Source organism: Prosopis cineraria, unplaced genomic scaffold (assembly GCF_029017545.1).
Source record: "Prosopis cineraria cultivar Desert tree isolate PC_DT_omini unplaced genomic scaffold, ASM2901754v1 PC13, whole genome shotgun sequence".
Classification (NCBI taxonomy): domain Eukaryota; kingdom Viridiplantae; phylum Streptophyta; class Magnoliopsida; order Fabales; family Fabaceae; genus Prosopis; species Prosopis cineraria.
The window spans coordinates 39,285,487-39,303,184 of record NW_026555344.1 but is presented as its reverse complement, the minus strand read 5'-3'; the positions used below and the strand labels follow the sequence as shown (position 1 = coordinate 39,303,184).

At 31.3% G+C, this 17,698-nt stretch overlaps 3 protein-coding genes across 4 annotated transcripts; all 3 read left to right on the top strand.

Annotated features, from left to right (window-relative positions):
• The first annotated feature begins 15 nt into the window (after positions 1-15).
• On the top strand, positions 16-1,029 carry LOC129290104 (NADPH-dependent aldo-keto reductase, chloroplastic-like). The gene is made up of 3 exons (XM_054926807.1): positions 16-63; positions 612-860; positions 943-1,029. The coding sequence occupies exons 1-3, from the start codon at positions 16-18 to the stop codon at positions 1,027-1,029; spliced, it is 384 nt and encodes a 127-aa protein (XP_054782782.1).
• A 4,902-nt stretch (positions 1,030-5,931) lies between these two features.
• LOC129291799 (NADPH-dependent aldo-keto reductase, chloroplastic-like) lies at positions 5,932-9,913 on the top strand. The gene is made up of 7 exons (XM_054929324.1): positions 5,932-6,306; positions 6,633-6,683; positions 6,886-6,962; positions 7,967-8,054; positions 8,170-8,445; positions 8,566-8,805; positions 9,574-9,913. Exons 1-7 carry the CDS (start codon positions 6,187-6,189, stop codon positions 9,655-9,657), a joined length of 936 nt encoding a protein of 311 aa, XP_054785299.1. The 5' UTR covers positions 5,932-6,186; the 3' UTR covers positions 9,658-9,913.
• A 3,066-nt stretch (positions 9,914-12,979) lies between these two features.
• Positions 12,980-15,995, top strand: LOC129291149 (NADPH-dependent aldo-keto reductase, chloroplastic-like). Of its 2 annotated transcripts, none has more exons than XM_054928360.1 (7): positions 12,980-13,235; positions 13,759-13,836; positions 13,940-14,016; positions 14,153-14,240; positions 14,611-14,886; positions 15,031-15,279; positions 15,664-15,995. In XM_054928360.1, the coding sequence occupies exons 1-7, from the start codon at positions 13,113-13,115 to the stop codon at positions 15,748-15,750; spliced, it is 978 nt and encodes a 325-aa protein (XP_054784335.1). In that variant the 5' UTR covers positions 12,980-13,112; the 3' UTR covers positions 15,751-15,995. The 2 variants fall into 2 exon arrangements, with proteins under 2 accessions (XP_054784335.1, XP_054784336.1); XM_054928361.1 differs by having other exon boundaries at positions 12,981-13,235; positions 13,786-13,836.
• Positions 15,996-17,698: the final 1,703 nt, after the last annotated feature.

The window sequence follows — 17,698 nt, the reverse complement described above, 5'->3', positions numbered from 1 at the left end:
AGGCTCAGAGCGTACATGATCGCTGGTATTGCACCCAAAATCTACGCCTCATATTTGAGTCTGGTTCTGCACGGGGATCCTAAAATCGAAGCACGAGTTAATCACCCTGCTCCCTCATGTCTGGATCAAAGTTTTAAAGGCTTGTTTGATCGTGAATATAAGCCTCCTTCAAATAAATATTTTTTTTAATATTGTTCGTCGTTAACTGTACCCAAATTATAATTCTTAGACGCACTTCTTTGTTGTAGTTATTAATTTAAGTGTAGAGAAAAATTAAAAAAGTCATGGTTACATTTGCTTTATAATTAAGAATGGATGGATTAATTGGTTTATTTTTTATACATCGGAAAGTACTTGTTTAATTGTTAATAAAGAATAAAAAACATAGAAGTGTTATTTCCTTTATAAATTATAAAATAATTGGAGAAAATGGTTTTAAGCTTCTACACATAATTAATTGGAGAAAAGAAATCTAAATACTGCACATCCAAAGAGCAATAATTTCTTTAAATGAAACTAGATGTGGTTTAGAATCGATAAATTGAGTGATCTGTTATAAATTATATATTTTGCATTGATATGTTGATAACGATGACTTCTGTCATATATAGGGATATTCACCACTGGGGTCTCGAGGAACAGCAGGTGTCAAGAGCGACGTCCTTAAGCATCCAGTGATCAACGTGGTGGCAGAGAAGCTGGGGAAGACTCCGGCTCAAGTGGCCCTTCGTTGGGGCCTCCAAGCAGGTCACAGCGTCCTCCCTAAGAGCTCGAGCGAGAACAGAATCAAAGAAAACTTCCGTGTCTTCGATTGGTCTATCCCTGAAGAATTAATGGCCAAGTTCTCTGAGATTAAGCAGGCAAGTCTTTCATTCATTTGTAATGTGTAATGCGTAGAAAATGCTCGCCTTTTGGATTAACTCATGAAATCCGTTGGTGCAGGAGAGGCTAATCAAGGGAACTGGATTTGTTCACGAGACACTTGGGTTCTACAAGACCATTGAAGAACTCTGGGATGGTGAACTGTGAATGAGAAGCAGGACGCAGCATTAATTGATGATTACAAGTGAACTAATCACAAATTACTTGTGAGTTTGTTGATGTTCAAATTGCCTTCCAGTCCAATAAAGGTAGGACGGTTTAATTCTGTCATTTTTCTTGGCCGCTGAGGTTCACAGCAGTCAGAAGATAAGGATTTTTTTGTCATATTACATATATTCGGTTGTACTCCCTCTCTTTCTATATAGAAGAAAAAAAAATTATATCACATAATTTAAAAAAATTAATTAACCATAATAATTATGTCTGAAAATAAAAAAATTAAACTAAAATGCCTTATGCTAATCAATATAAGTGTACATTAATTATTTTTCATTAATGTAAATTATAAAGGGTGATTTAAAAAATGTATAATAAATGTTCATTAAAATATATAATTTTATTTATATAAAAAAAATAAAAAGTGATAATTTTTTTTACAAATAAAAACAGAGTAATATTTGTTTCTATCCATTTTGATTATTTGGATTACATCCCGTTTGAGTCATACGTTAGCTTCATTGGTAAAGAAATGGAGAACAAACACCTGCAACCTATCACCTGAAAAGCCATGCAATCATCAATGTTGATGTGATACAAAACTAGCACATTACCATCCCAATCAGTTCAATTCAAATGTCTTTTTTAATGGATGGATTGTCTCACATGTTGAAAAATCTTATAAAAGATTTATTTTGAGATGTATCTAAGAATACTATACTTAAAAATTATTTTAATATTGTCATTTTTTTTGAATTAAACAAAACCCTCCTATAGAATAAATAGGGTGACAAAATAGTATAAATATAAACAAGAAAGGAAGAACTCAAGAGGAAGAAAAGAAAAGTTCAAAAACTCTTGCTTAAGCTTATATAAGCCAAAATTTATGGGTGATTTAAGGATGATTAAATACATATTAATGGATTTGAATATAATCAAATATGTTTTAATGGCCATTAAGAAAAACTATTGTTGAACATTGTAATCAAATTAATTAAAGGTGAATAAAGTGAAAAAAAAGTCGGATCTCAACCATATTGATCCTATTATTATGTGTGTGAGCCCACTTCTTTTTTTTGCCCATTTACTTGCTCAAATTTTCATTTTAATGTATATACACTGAGGCTTCCTCAAGTCCTCAATGAGCAATGTAAGATTTGTTTTAACATACACAAACATAGAAACTCTAACAATCCCTTACATGTGTCAAAAGAAATATAAATACTTGAGTTACAACTATGAGTATAGCCGTTTTAAATTTGATATCTTTTGAAATATGAACCAGACCTAGACCAATACTATTTAGTATTGGCGAAGTTGTAATGCTCGTCTTAACATTATCAGAGCATAGCACATAACACTGTTATAATAATCATGATTAATTAATTCCTTATATTATGTTATCCTAATATAAGGGCTCAAGAAAAATCAGTTTAGAAGTTGGGATCGCAAGAAACTCTTTTTGAAAAGATATACGAGCTCAAATGATAGTTTAGAACAAGCTAAAAGAAGTAATAGAAACATGGAAATATAAATTAATACATGCAATGAACAAAAGATGACAATTTGGACACTTCTCAAATTCCACTATTAGCTGTGAGAGGAAAGTCCTCTTACTGTGTAGTGGATTACAGCGTGTTGCTATTGTTATGACAGTACCTCCGACCAATTTTTGGGGTAATTTGTTTCATCATCCAACATCTGATTAAATATAAATTCATATACTTGAATATTATTAAATATGGTTTAATGACCATTAAGGAAAACCATTTCAAGCATTGTAATAAAAATTAATTACTGGTGATTAAAGTGCCAACACCACATTTAACTCGTGCACAGCAAAAAAAAAGCCAAATTTCAACTATATTGACCTGTTATTATTTGTGCGAGTCCACTTTTCTTTTTAACCCATTTACTTGCTCAAATTTTCATCTTAATGTATACACATTAAGGCTTTCTCAATTTTTCAAATGACCAATGTAAAACTTCATTTGACATACACATACAACAAAACTCCAACATTACATTAGTCATTAAATTTTATTATTTGAATTTAGAAAAAATTACATATAGGTTTCATGGAATAAATTTTTTTATTAGTAAGTCTCCCAAAATTTAAAACCACAGTCAGGTTCCTTGGAACCTGAATGTAATTTAAAGTTAGAATGCAAAGATAATAATGTTGTTATTAAAAATATATTACATTAATCAAATAATATATAACAACTTTATTAATAATTTACAACTATCACTTCAACTTTTTATATCAAATATTCAAATATTTTAATCATTGAATATATGAAGTTATATTTGTAAATTATTAAAGTAATTGTTATAAATTAGTGATAAAGTAATTGTGAACAGTTATTATTAAACTTTGTTAATAATGCATAATCAATTTAACTATTAAACATGTGAAATTACAGATGTAAAAAGTTAAAGTAATAATTGTAAATTATTGATAAAATAGTTGTAAATAATTAATGTTAAACTTTTTAATAATTCATAATTGATTTAACTATTAAATATATAAATTTATCGTTGTAAAAAAGTTAAAGTAATAGTTATATATTATTAATAAAGTAATTGTAAATTATTTGATTAATGTAATATATTTTTAACTAGTGCATTATTATCTTTTGACTTTAATTTTAAATTTCAAAAAATTAATTATAGTTTTTTAATTTTACATGACTTATTTATAAATAAGTCTCCTGCGTAATTTTTCCTTGACGAATCTATCTATTTCTACTTCTATTCATTATATATTCATTGAATTGAATTCAAATTCAAATTTATAATATAAATGTAGTAGGAGAATGTCCATTGGCCGATCACTTTATTATCATATATATATCTTTATTTTCCTTTTTTATAATTTAAATTTAAATATAATCTTCAACTCCTATAATTCTAATAAAGACTAATAATGTTTTAAAGTAATTGTTGTCAATATTGCTTCGGTTACTGCAATGATTTAATTTTCAATCATATTATCATGGAAGTAGATGGGTGATTTAAATACTGGATAAAAAATTTTAATTAATGGATTATTTAAATTTTATTTATTTGTTTTTATCCATATAATTTATTTGTTACTACTTCAACTTCCAATATAATGCATGTCATTATCATTTTATTCTTATTTTTAAAGCAGGATTATCTATCATGTTGTATCATATAATCATATACTCGCTCTGTTTCTATATATAAGAAGTCTTTTAGAATTATTTTTGTCCCTTAATATAAGGGATTGTTTGTATTTTTTTAATGAATAGATTATTATACCATTGTTAAATTAAAAAGAAAAAAATATAAGTACTCTCATTAATTTACTTTGATAAAAAATTTATTTTTTATTTACAATAATTAGGAGTAAAGTTAAAATCTTGTTATACTTTTAATTAAATAATCAAATTTTATTAGTTTGTGTGATTTGATTAAAAATATCTTATATATAGAGATGGAGGGAATAAATCATACCATAATCTAATAATAGTTAAAATAAATTTTCAATTTAAATTTTTTAAAAATAAATTAGTTTATTTTAGATAGATTATGATGTTTTATATATGCAAATATAAATATAGATATGAATATAAGTCCTAAAAATTCTTACTATTATAAAACCGGTGCTTTTATAAATATATCTCATATTATAGGATAAAACCAAATAAATAGCCTAACATTTATTATATTTTATATTATGGTTAATTTATTATATTTGTTAATGATATATTATTATATATCAACGATAAATTCTTTATAAATTTTTAAATATTCAATCATAAACCCCATTTATATAACTTGCCACACTTTCAAATTTTCAAAGATTAAGTTCATATTTTTTGGGTACAAAATGTTTTTCAATCAATGGGCCAATTTATCATATAAAAGGGGCAATTACAAGTTTATGAATTAATTTATTGATTTATTAGTGAGCTAATGAATAATGTATTGATGTAGAGTTGCTTACATGACAAATAATAAATAAAAGCGTAAGAGTTGTGTGTTTAGTTTTATATACTTAATATACTTATACTGATTGAAATTATGATAAGTGAATCTTAATGTGTTATAAAATTAATAATAATAATTTGTTATATAATAAATAATTTATATAAGATTTACATGTCTTAATTTGATTAAAAACAAGAACATTAAATATATAAAGTTAAGTATATAAATTTTTTCCTAAATAAAATATAATAACCAACTTAAATGTGAGTGGCAGGGTTCTTGTAACTTACATAAGTGATTAGAGATTCAAATGTCAGCATTTAGTAGTGAAGTCAGGATTTTGAATTAAGAGAACAAGTTCATTTAATCAGTTTAAAATTAAAATTGAAATCTATGTTAAAAGTGAGACTCAAGTGAGTTTAATCTTCAATATATCAAGAACAAAGAGTGTAAAATATAAAAGGAAAGGGTGCAATTTTTTTAAAAAAAACTCATACCCATCATTTATAATTTTCGAGGTGCATGTACCTCTCAATTAATTTGTTAATAATAACTATTTAATAATTAATGAATTAATTATTATTAATTAATAATTATTTATAAAAATAAGTCGTAGGTAGTCAACATTAATAAATATGGATATTTAAAATTCAATACATTAAAAAAATTTAGTACACACATGTCACATAACTAATCATTTGTATCATTTCAATAAAATATTAGCCATATGTATTTAACAAATAATATTTAAACACGTAATTTGTAGTTTTTTAAGCCCATGCAACCTACGGGATATCTTTCTAGTTTAATTTTAAAAAAATAACGCACTGCATCTGCATATCAAAATCCTTTTTTTTTTTTTTTGACCAAGACATAGCAGTACCTCATCTCAATGGATGTCAACATATGTATATATTGAGAGGTGAGTATCTGACTGACATGAATGAAATGAACAATGACAACGCGGCCCCAATCTCGTAATGGTTAGTAGGTGTCCAAAGAACTCAAAAGTTTCTATCCACTTGTATTCTTGAATCATCAACTTCGCTGGTGATGCTCCTCGTACCCGCTTGCCGTGTCTTCGCGTTCTATATTTTTGTTTGTTTTGCGATCGCCCAAGCACTGGAATCGAAGAAAGACTTGTGGGTGGCTTTCCTGAGTAGTTACATTCATCTGACCCTGTGAGCAATGGCGGATGAAATTCGATTCTTCGAGCTGAATACGGGGGCTAAAATACCTTCTGTTGGTTTGGGTACTTGGCGTGCTGAACCCGGCGTCGTTGCTGATGCCATAGCCGCCGCCATCAAGGTTCTCTGATTTTGTCCTTTTTCTTAATTGTTATTTTGGTTTCTGTATTTGCTTCCCCCACCCCCCAAAAAAAAAAAAATCTTTTCCTATGATGAATTTTGAGAAGCTATTTATGCAAATGTTTATAGCGTAAAGGAACGCAGTTTCAACTGCTTTATTGTTTCTTAGTTGTAAAAGAGGGAGGGGATTGCATATGATATTGATGTTATTTGTAATTAATCATAATCTTTCAAAATTTTATTTGAAAACTTGTTTGATGTTTTGCGTTGTTCTATCACTGTTACCCTACGAATTTTAGAGCAACCGATGATAAAATTTTAATGCAGGTTGGATATCGGCATATAGATTGTGCTCAAGCTTATGGCAATGAACAGGAGGTGAGAATCATTTAGATTCTTCTTCGTTGAAAAAAGAAAAAAAAATGCGTTTTTTTTTTCTTGTGTTATTGTTTTTCCGTCCATTGGAAGCCTATTTCCTCTCTGTCTCCCTCCCTTTCTTTCAACATTGTTTAGTTTATAGCAAGAACTAGCTGACAGCACCTGAAAAAATGATTAACAACATATGGCTTATTTTATACAGATTGGTCATGCCTTGAAGAGTCTTTTTGATGATGGTGTAGTTAAGCGAGAAAATGTGTGGATCACCTCCAAACTCTGGTTTGCTTTGTTTTCATGGACTGAGAGTATCTATTATGCTCTTTGATAATTCTGATTGCAAATTTTGGTGTGTCATCACCTGTCACGCAAAGTTCTTCAGTATGTCAGTTATGTATGAAATATTTATAGTAAACACAACCTCATGGGTGACTTTACGTCCTTGCCCCTCGTATTTTCTGGAATTGCCTCAAAACAGTTGAAGGGGGCTTCACATTTAAAGTCATCAAATTTAATTAGACGATCTAAATGTGCAAGATAATTCATTTCCTGAATCTTCTCTGTTCTTGGAAAGAGGAAAACTCTTTAATCAGCATCCTCAGTGATATTCTTAGAGGCAACTTGTCTCAATAAATCATCGATGATTTTTGTTTGTTATAATAACCACAAATTAATTGATTTCATGTTTGAAGGAGGAATTATTTTTTAGGATAAATATTTTGCTTGTATGAAGAAGAACGCAGAATGTTGTCATAACTCCAATGCAAGCTGATACATAACGTTTCTATTACTTGTATGACCCATCAAATGATCTTCAATTTTTATTTAGTTACTCACTGTCAGATTCAATTCATGCGATATCTAGGACGTATTTTGGCACCTTCTGGCTCTGAACACACCGTAAATCTGAAGCACAAATCCTTCACTGTACCTAATAACTATATGTTGTTATTGGGACTGAGAATCTTGTTATAAGACTAATTAAGGATATGATGTCTGGATGTGCAAAAGAAATAGATAATCATAGCCACTGGCCCAGTGAAAGGAAGGAGAGGATAGTTTTGAGGGTTTTTTGTGGATTTATTTATATTTCTATTTGTTTGTGGGGTGGGATGGATAAGGAGAGTAATTTCTCAAGATACAGTATTAGCCCTCACTAGATGGGCATATTTCTTGGATTTGTTGAAATTGCTGGCTAACTTGTCTTTAAGCATGTTAATATCTAAGATCATAATGGCTCAAATCTTACTTTCTTTTCCACCTAATTTATTTTACCATATATCCAGGTGTACTGATCACTTGTCAGAAGATGTACCAAAAGCATTGGATAGAACTCTTCAGGATTTGCAGCTGGATTATCTGGATCTTTACCTTGTATGTGTATTACTAAGGATATCTTTGCAATTTCTATTAATTTTGTCTCAGTTGATTCATAAGATGAGTTCTTATAGTAATACTTCCTTTGTTTAATTGCTCAATGGTCACCCAGATTCACTGGCCTGTCAGCATGAGAAAAGGTTCTGTTGACGATAAGCCTGAAAATCTCACCCAACCTGATATACTGAGCACATGGAGAGCAATGGAAGCACTCTACAATTCTGGCAAGGTTCGATCTATAGGAGTAAGCAACTTCTCTTCAAGGAAGCTTCAGGATCTGTTGGAGGTGGCACATGTTCCTCCTGCTGTTAACCAAGTGGAATGCCATCCTTCATGGCAGCAGTTGAAGTTACACGCTTTCTGCATATCCAAGGGAGTGCATTTATCTGTGAGTAAGCACATCTACAGCCATTTATGATAGACGATAAATAATTGTAGATGTTCACGTATAGCTGAATACGAAGGTCACAAATGACTAAATGATTGACAAATTATCATTGTGATTCAGGGTTATTCACCACTGGGTAAAGGGTTTAATAGGAGTGAGGTTCTTAAGAATCAAGTTCTGCACATGGTTGCGAAGAAATTGGGGAAAACTCCAGCACAAGTGGCTCTTCGGTGGGGACTACAAATGGGTCATAGTGTACTGCCTAAGAGCACAAATCATGCCAGGATCAAGGAAAACCTTGATTTGTTTGACTGGTGTATGCCTTCGGAATTTCTTGCCAACTTCTCTGAGATTAAGCAGGCAAGTCACTTGAATACTTGATGCAATATTTTTGTCTTGTTTTGTTGTGCTTCAGCCTTCCTTTATTTCTAGATAGGTATTACCTGTTTAATTGTGCACTTTTCTTACACCGGAAAATAATTTAGTCACTTCTTCAATTTGAGCAATGTTATTCCTCCAATTTTCTTATCTGTGCAATTCAGTCCTTTTCCGGTTAATTTAATCAACGTTTTGTATCCAATTACTCAATTGGCAATCAGCAACCATAGGTGAATAGGTCATATCAAGGTTTCTTCAAGCCAAAAAGCTGGGAAAAAAACTAGGGGAAATTGTGCATAAGAACCAAATGAATTGAAATATTTGGGACGAAGGACCGAGGCTTGAAGATTATTGAAGATTTTAAAATCTGTAATTGAGTTTGAAGAGACTTTCAAGGATCTGCATTGATAATTTTTTGAAGCTTAACTGCAGATCTGCAATGCACCTTAAGGATCTTCAAGATTTGGTTATTCCTCTCAAATATCTCAGTTATTTGGTTCTAATGCACAATTTTTCCAGAATAATAATTATGTCATTGAACTGATTTGGTTAAAGTTAGAAGAATTTACTTGCTTTAATGAATAATAGAGGGATTATTGCTTTCTGGTATAGGGATTAAAGTTATAATTAACCCTACCATTTAGTGTTATGCACAAGCTAATTGTTGTCAGAAACTTGAAAGATAGTTTGCTGCTTGAGTAGAAGTCTTCTTTTTTAAAAAAATGATATTTACCAATCATGCTGATGCAGGAGAAACTAGTTACAGGCGCCTCCTTTGTTCATGAAACATTTGGTGCCTACAGAACAATTGAAGAACTCTGGGATGGCGAATAGTTGAAGATACTTTCTCTGGATACACTTTCTCCTGTTATTACTGTCTATTAGATATAACTGAAGTTACAGAAACCTGTATTCCACGTGATGAGACAATGAGTGAATCAACATATTCCGTGCTGTCAGATTAACGGGGGGGGGAAAAACAATTGGTAGCTTTATAGTTCTTAATGGCGGGGTGTAGCGCCATATGAATGAGCCCGGGTGTTGGTGCAAGATTGTGCTTCTCTAATTTATCATTCTTATTTTTTCCCCATGCTTCTTTCTCTGTATTTTTTTCACGAGTTTCACCTTTTCACTTGTGCTTATTTTTTTCCCTGCTCTTTCTATTTCCTTTTCTTTTAAAGTTTGTGACCTTTTTTGGGAAAATTAGTTTCATGCCTTAAGCTAGAAAAATGTCGCACATTTCTCATTTTGCATTTACTTTTTTACTTTTTTTTTTTCACATTCATGAATAACAGGGTTATTGAGTGAAAAACCTTATCTATGTAGCACGTACCAAATGCATTAAGGTGACTTTTATTTTAAATAATGTTCATCCTGCTACTTAATACAGGTATATTGATGATTATACATTTATAAAGTAAATACAAAATAGTTAGCATTATGTTAAGGCCTTGTTTGGTACGTAGTTATAAATTTTGAGGGATTGAGATTGGGATTGGGATTTTAAAAATATGTTTGATATAAAGTAATATTTGAAAGTAATACTTGCATTAATTTTTTTTTTATAATTCATCATAAATAAGCAAAATACCATAATGCCTCTTAGTATTAGTAAAAAAAAATGTACAATTAGGGATGAAGATGAACAACTACACAGTTCAAGGGAGGAAGAAGATTCTATTGAACTCCTCCACTCCTCTTTCCAATACTTTCAAAGCTTCATTTCATAGTTGAGGGCAAGATCAATCTTCTCGAGCTTTGTACTTCAGATTGAAGTTGATTCTTAGGGAGGCTGATAGCATGGTGGAGTTTCTCAGTGGTGGATGCAAGGGAGCTAGAGGAGAGAGTGGTGGAAGAGGAGGAAGGGGAAAGTTTTGGCCAAAGCCACATGCTTTATTGCCTATTTTGAGAACTCAAAACCCTTGAGTTTTGACCTCATTTTCTATGAGTGTTGCTACAACTTTGCCTCTCGTTGCTTCATTTGATTGCCCAAACACTCAAGTACTAATAGGTTGCAGATTTGAGACACAATATGATGATTAAAGATGGCAATTGCAGATATGAGATGCAAGGACGTGAGGACTTACTAACTTGAGACCTGAGGGAGACAATGTCGACATGGGTGGAAGACAAGGATTGAATGTCACCATTGGGGGAAGACAGCATTGCTGACAAGGGGCATGGTGTCACCGTAGACAGTAGAGGTGGAGACTGGAGACCCCTTGCAACTTTTCAATCTTGAGATTGATTTTCCAATATCAAGGGAGGTGGTATTGGATATTCTTACCTAAATGGGATTGGGCTTGAGAATAAATTTGTCATTTTCACTTACTAGACATAAAAATTTGATATTACCCAATCACAATTACTTAGTCCTACATACCAAATGTACTTAAATGATAGGAAAAGCTAAAATTTAGGCTACATTATTGTAATTTTCAAAATAAAAATGCCACTAATTACCCTAAGATAATAAGATAATATTTCATCATCTTTTAGTAAGAGATGAAGTAGGGTCCTAGACTCCTAATATTAAAAAAATAAAAAAGAAGAAGAGGCTTTACTCCTTGTCCTTAGTGACAGGTTCTACGAAGGGAGGATTATCATAAATTTTTAAAAGAATAAATTAATAATAGTTATATTTTTAATAAATTTTTTTGTAAAATAAATTATAAATATCATTTTAAATAGTTATAAATAAGAATCTAAATTATATACTAATTGTTACATTTAAATTTTAAATATCATATTTGTAATTAAAATTTTTAAAATTTTAATTATTTAAATTGATATTTATAATTGATCTTTCAAACAACTTTTTTTAAAGGTCTAGCTATCATTAATTTCTTTTTTTAAAATTTAATTGTCATTCTCAACAAATGAAACATGAAGGTGAAAGGTCAGAGTACACATGGTAAGAAAATAAGGATAGTAACATAGGGTCTGTTTGAAAACCTATTTTAAAAATAATTTTTTGTTCTCCAAAGTAAGAGAACAAAAAAGTTTATTTGATAACGTATTTTCAAAAAGTATTTTAGAGAACAAAAAAAATAAAATATTGTTATGGAGAACAGAAAAATAAAAACAACTTTTAGGTGCTTTGTAATTATTGTTCTAAAGAACAAGAAAAAATAAAAAAATATCTATTTTTATTATTTTTTATTTTCAGAACATGTTCTATAAAACACCAATTTTTAAAATAATAAAATAAAAATAATTTCAAACAGCTTTATAAACTCCTGTCCTCGAAGAAGGTAAACCCCCCCCCCCCAAAAAAAATTTTTTCACTCTATTTCTCTCCATTTACTTGTCTCTTTGGTCTCTATTTTCTCCCTACCACACTTTAAACTATCTAAATTCAATGCTTTAAAAAATTATTATTAAAATATTAAATTATAAAAATTTAAATTATTCTTAACATCTTAAAGTATAAGATAATGTTTAATTTTTTTGATCCCAAAATATAAAATAATTTTTTTAAAATTAAAATCTTATTAATAATATTTTTTTTAATATTACTCTTCAATTAAAAAAATAATTAAAATGATATTATAACATAACATGTAAGAGTATTTTTAAAAGTTTATAATTTTATTTTTTAAAAAATAAGTTATTGAAATGTTATTATTCTATTTTATTAGTATACATAATTTTATTTTAAATTATCTTATAATTTAAAATAAAAAAATATTAAATTTTGATATAAATCGTTGATAACTTTAGTTAAAAAAAAGTTAAGAATTATTTTTATTCTAAATTATACACGAATGGTTATGAATAATTTTAAATTTAATTATGAGTCAATTTATTTCTCAATTTTAAAAATTTCTTTTGGTATTACTTTAACGTTAAAAATATTTAATATATATTAGTCGTTAACGAGTCTCATTATTTTTTATCAAATTAATGATCATTTTTGTCCCTTAAATTTTATTCGAAAAGTATTTTTACCCTTTAATATAAATATTTTATATTAAAAAATAATGTGAGAATTATCGACGGTCAACGAGGAAAAAATAAATGAATGATAATGGATGAAATTTTTAAAATTAAAAGACACAATTAATCTATAATCAAATTTAAAGGTAGTTATGACCTTCGTGTAGTTTATGGAGGACAATAACCCTTCATCCTTACAAAAATGTTATCGTGAGGAAGATTGGCTCACGTGATCGACTATCTGAAAAATTAAAAGCACGCCTCCTGTTGACCCGGAAAACCACCCTCACTCCACCAGCCTTCGCTCAGCCTCCTCGTTTCTCTGCTTCGACTTGGAGAGTAAGAAAACAATGACGAGCAACGAGATTCGATTCTTCCAGCTCAACACTGGAGCTCAAATCCCTTCACTTGGTTTGGGAACTTGGCAGTCTTCTCCCGGTGTCGTTGGCGACGCCGTTGCTGCCGCCATCAAGGTCCCTTTTCAATTTCCGTGAACTTTATTTTTCTTGTGGTTGCTTCAAGCTATGAGATTATTGAATACTTGAAATTTGATATCAATGTCGAGTGTTTAGATTGTGGAGAATAAGAGAGCAACCATGGAAGAGAGAGGAGGCAGACATTGTGAGAATGTGAAGTGTGTGAGAGATGGCGGCTGCATGTGTAGGGTGAAGAGTGAGGTGTCCTGTTAGTTTTATTTCAGAATGAGCATACATCGTGAATTGCTGGATGGTCAAGGTTCCGTGTGAGAAATTAATAGTATATTTTTCTTTTAATATTCTCATTTATACTCTAATCAAGTTTTAATAAGTATGTCACAGTGTCCTAAAAATGAAAGACTGAAGAAGTAAAGAGGATTGGATTAAAGGCGTCTGATTGTGATTTAGCTTTTCCCCCTGGGTGGAATGGGATGAATAAGATGGCAATTAAGTGACTATGTTTATGAAATTTTCTCTTTTCTGTTTAATCTTTCTAATCCTGTGATGTTTTGGCATTCAGCTAAGTGACTTCTGTTGGAAATTACAGGCTGGTTACCGACATATTGATTGCGCTCAGGCTTATGGCAATGAAAAGGAGGTAATTATAATAATTGATGTAAAGCCATGTCTTTGTAATAGCAGATATTGTAAGACATCTTTGCTACTGCAAAAGTGCCAATGATGCAATCTTGTCAATGCAGATAGGTTCAGCACTAAAGAAACTGTTTGACGAGGGTGTTGTGAAGCGTGAGGATTTGTGGATTACCTCTAAATTGAGGTTTGTTTAGTTTTCAATTCTCTTGGTGTGTCACCCTTCAAGCTAAAGTGATGCAAATTGAATCATGCAACTGTGAGTATCTCACCTTGTCTAGAACCCAATGTTTGCCTGTGGCTTAAATTATGGTAATATGCAGGAATAATGATCATGCTCCAGAAGAAGTACCAGAAGCGTTGGAGAGAACTTTGAGAGACTTGCAGCTTGATTATGTGGATTTATACCTTGTATGCAGTATCACTTAATCAGAGAATCCATTTATCTCTTGGTTACATATAGTGACTATTTTGTCTAGATTAACATTCCTTCAAAATTGTAATGGAATTTATCTTTGTATGCTGGAATTAACCTCATTTTGTTACATATATCACACAAAGTTTCAGAAAATGCTATATGCACAAAACGTGGTTCTTTCTAATCACTACCCTAACTATTACAAAATTCTTGCAACTATTTGTTATGCAGCATGTTTTGTTGAACATTATTTTGTGAGACCTTCAGTGGTGCATGTAGCATGCTTTATTCCAATTCTTTAATTAAGATGCATGACTTATTTATGATAAAATAGATTGTAAATTGATGACTTTGCCTTTTAAGATCCACTGGCCAGTTGAAATGAAGAAAGGGTCTGTGGGCTTTCAGCCTGAAAATTTTGTGCCACCCAACATACCTAGCACATGGAAGGCAATGGAAGAACTCTATGACTCTGGAAAGGCTCGAGCCATAGGTGTAAGCAATTTCTCATCCAAGAAGCTGAGAGACTTGCTGGAGGTAGCACGCATATCTCCTGCTGTCAACCAGGTAGAGTGCCATCCTTCATGGCAGCAGGACAAGTTACGGGCTTTCTGCAAGTCCAAAGGTGTCCACCTCTCTGTAAGTTCACAAATTTTGAATGAACTTTTATAAATCTGCCTGAAAAGTGTCTGTTATTTAACTATGTTAGATTTTGGGCAGTTGGCAAATTGGCCTTAAACTATTTTTCTTCCTTGGACTGAGTTTCAAGTTGCATATGGCTAGGGATATTCACCATTAGGTTCTCCTGGGACAACCTGGCTTCAAAGTGATGTTCTGAAGCATCCGGTCCTGAATATGATTGCTGATAAATTAGGCAAGACTCCTGCACAAGTAGCTCTTCGCTGGGGGCTTCAAATGGGTCACAGCGTGCTTCCCAAGAGTACAAATGAAGCAAGGATAAAAGAGAACTTTGACATTTTTGACTGGTCTATACCTGATGACTTATTCGTGAAATTTTCTGAGATTCAGCAGGTCAATTTTTTATGCTTACCTTCTGTCTTTCTGATATTTCATGACATGAAAACATGGATATCTAATGATTGTGCTGTGTTTAGCCGTGTCAAGCAGTAAAAATGTAGAGTAAGATGAAGATTTATTTCCTTATCACGCCTGTGGAAGCATTAAAATTTCGGTATTTGAAATTTGCATGAATAGTTTAGAGTCAAGAGAAAATTAAAATACCAAGGCATGTGTGATCTTTCCAAGTGGTTATGTGGTCATGTAAAAGTGATGAGGAAATATGTAGCACTGTACCCTTATAGATTTCATTAAACTTGAATCTTTCATGAATGGCCAAGACAATAAGTATGGCATAGAATGTGTTGATGATTATGACAGTTGTTTATGCTGTTGCAGGCAAGATTAATCAGGGGTACCTTTTTTGTCCATGAAACTTATGGATCCTACAGATCCATTGAGGAACTCTGGGATGGTGAAATCTGAGCAGTCAGCTGAGTGGCCAATAAAAGAAGCAGAAGGAATAGGTGGGGGCCATTTGTCTTTTGGTTGTAGGGATGCAAGGATAGTGGGATTTGTTTACTATTTTCGATTAGTCAGCAAAAGCCTGTCCTGAAATCGCTATTATCACCTGGATATCAATACTTTTATGGATTAGTGGATGACTGATGTGTTCTCTTTTTCAATTTGAGCAATGTTGTTTCTCCAATTTGCTCATTAGAGCAATTCAATCCTTCCAGGAGATGAAACATGCTAGTCAATCAATATATTCTATGCTGTCAGATGAAAAAGGAAAATGGTAGCTTAGTTGCTAGTAATGGCGAATGGTGCAAGATTTTGCTTCTCTGTTTTGCCTTTCATATTTTTCTCATGCTTCTTTCCCCGTATTCTTTCTTTTTCACGACATCACCTTTGTTTATACTTTATTTCCGGTCATTTTCCCCTTTTTTCAAATTAATTTCATGGCTTCTGTTCGAAAGAGAACACAATTTTTCTCATTTTCCCCGAACTTTTTTTTTCTTTTGGGGCAGAAGTGTAAGCACTTATATTAGTTAACACTTTATCATCACTTCACAACAAACAAAAGGGGGAAAATTTACTTTCGACCTTGTGTTTGGATAAACAAATAAAGGTGACAATCTGCTTACTAATCAAGCATTTTACAATAATTTAAATATTATGATTTTTAGCCATCCTTCATTAGGGTGCAGAAATCTTGTGGATTCTTACATGACTCCATTGAATTCTCCATGACCTGATTGTTTCTCTTTACACGATTTTTTTGGCCTTGTACTTCCAAAAAGAGGGAAGGATTATTGGGAGCCATCCCACATTGATATTAATGTCAAACTTTGCCTATGTAAACGACCCTATCATATATAAAAATAGGAGGTAGAGACAGGCTTATCAAGACGGGATCTCAATGAAATTAAGAGTTAACACGACAATTTGGAGAAAATGCTTATCTGAGTTAATTTAACTCAGAAGCTCATATCTTCTATATATATAGAAATGTTACACTGAGTAAACTAATGCCAACTCATACAGTTAATCTAACAATAATTGGCTATAACAGACTAACTAAGTCCACATGTTCATAACATAAAATAAAAGTTAAACTTGTCTTCTGCACTTTAGGCCTATCCTTGATCTTCTCTTTAGGCTTTGCATGATTAGAGTTGGATTGGGCTATAGCACTAACAATGATCAATCTACAATCAAACACATCAATAATCATAAATGACTAATTATTCTTAATTAACTCTGATTAAAGCCTAAACCTAAAAATTCCATTGTGGTCATATATTCATAACCAAATCCAGTCTTAGGTTTCATTAGTTCACTTAGACTCCCATTAGACTAATCAATACCATTACTAACTCTTAATTTTCTTAGCTCAACTAATTAGCTTAAGAGTTTACTTCAAACCTCACTTTAAAATTCTAAAATTTTATTAGCACCATAACCCAAAGGTTAGACACTTAAATAAACAACCATTAATCCCATTGAAGTCAGAATTTTAGGCAAAATCACAACTTATTTTTAGATTCCCAAAGAACTTTCCAAAAACAATAATGAAAATGCACAAGAGAGGAAGATAAGAGGTTATAGGCACTTACCCAATTGATTAGAAGCTATAAATAGACTCAATTAGATGCCTCCAACAAATCCTAGTAGAACTCTTCTCGTTCACCTTTGGACTACCACTTAACTCTCTAATTTTTTGAGTTAAAATGTAAATTTGGAATCTTAAAAAAATTAAATTTTGGCTGCGGCCAAAGACCAAAAATTAATGTTATGAACATAGTCCATCTAAGTAGGCCTAAATGTGGCCTAATACCATCTAGAGTCCAATTCTAAGCACTAATTAAGGTTCGATAGACCTATTAGCCATCTGTACAATATCTTTTAATCCAAGTTAGCTCTTAATTGT

Excerpts from the sequence above, each read along its gene's own strand:
- LOC129290104 (XM_054926807.1), top strand. The coding sequence starts at position 16 with ATGATCGCTGGTATTGCACCCAAAATCTACGCCTCATATTTGAGTCTG. Across the intron at positions 64-611 it reads ACGCCTCATATTTGAGTCTG|GGATATTCACCACTGGGGTC; the intron begins GTTCTGCACGGG and ends TGTCATATATAG. Across the intron at positions 861-942 it reads AGTTCTCTGAGATTAAGCAG|GAGAGGCTAATCAAGGGAAC; the intron begins GCAAGTCTTTCA and ends CCGTTGGTGCAG.
- LOC129291799 (XM_054929324.1), top strand. The coding sequence starts at position 6,187 with ATGGCGGATGAAATTCGATTCTTCGAGCTGAATACGGGGGCTAAAATA. Across the intron at positions 6,684-6,885 it reads CTTATGGCAATGAACAGGAG|ATTGGTCATGCCTTGAAGAG; the intron begins GTGAGAATCATT and ends TATTTTATACAG. Across the intron at positions 6,963-7,966 it reads TGGATCACCTCCAAACTCTG|GTGTACTGATCACTTGTCAG; the intron begins GTTTGCTTTGTT and ends CCATATATCCAG.
- LOC129291149 (XM_054928360.1), top strand. The coding sequence starts at position 13,113 with ATGACGAGCAACGAGATTCGATTCTTCCAGCTCAACACTGGAGCTCAA. Across the intron at positions 13,837-13,939 it reads CTTATGGCAATGAAAAGGAG|ATAGGTTCAGCACTAAAGAA; the intron begins GTAATTATAATA and ends TTGTCAATGCAG. Across the intron at positions 14,017-14,152 it reads TGGATTACCTCTAAATTGAG|GAATAATGATCATGCTCCAG; the intron begins GTTTGTTTAGTT and ends GGTAATATGCAG.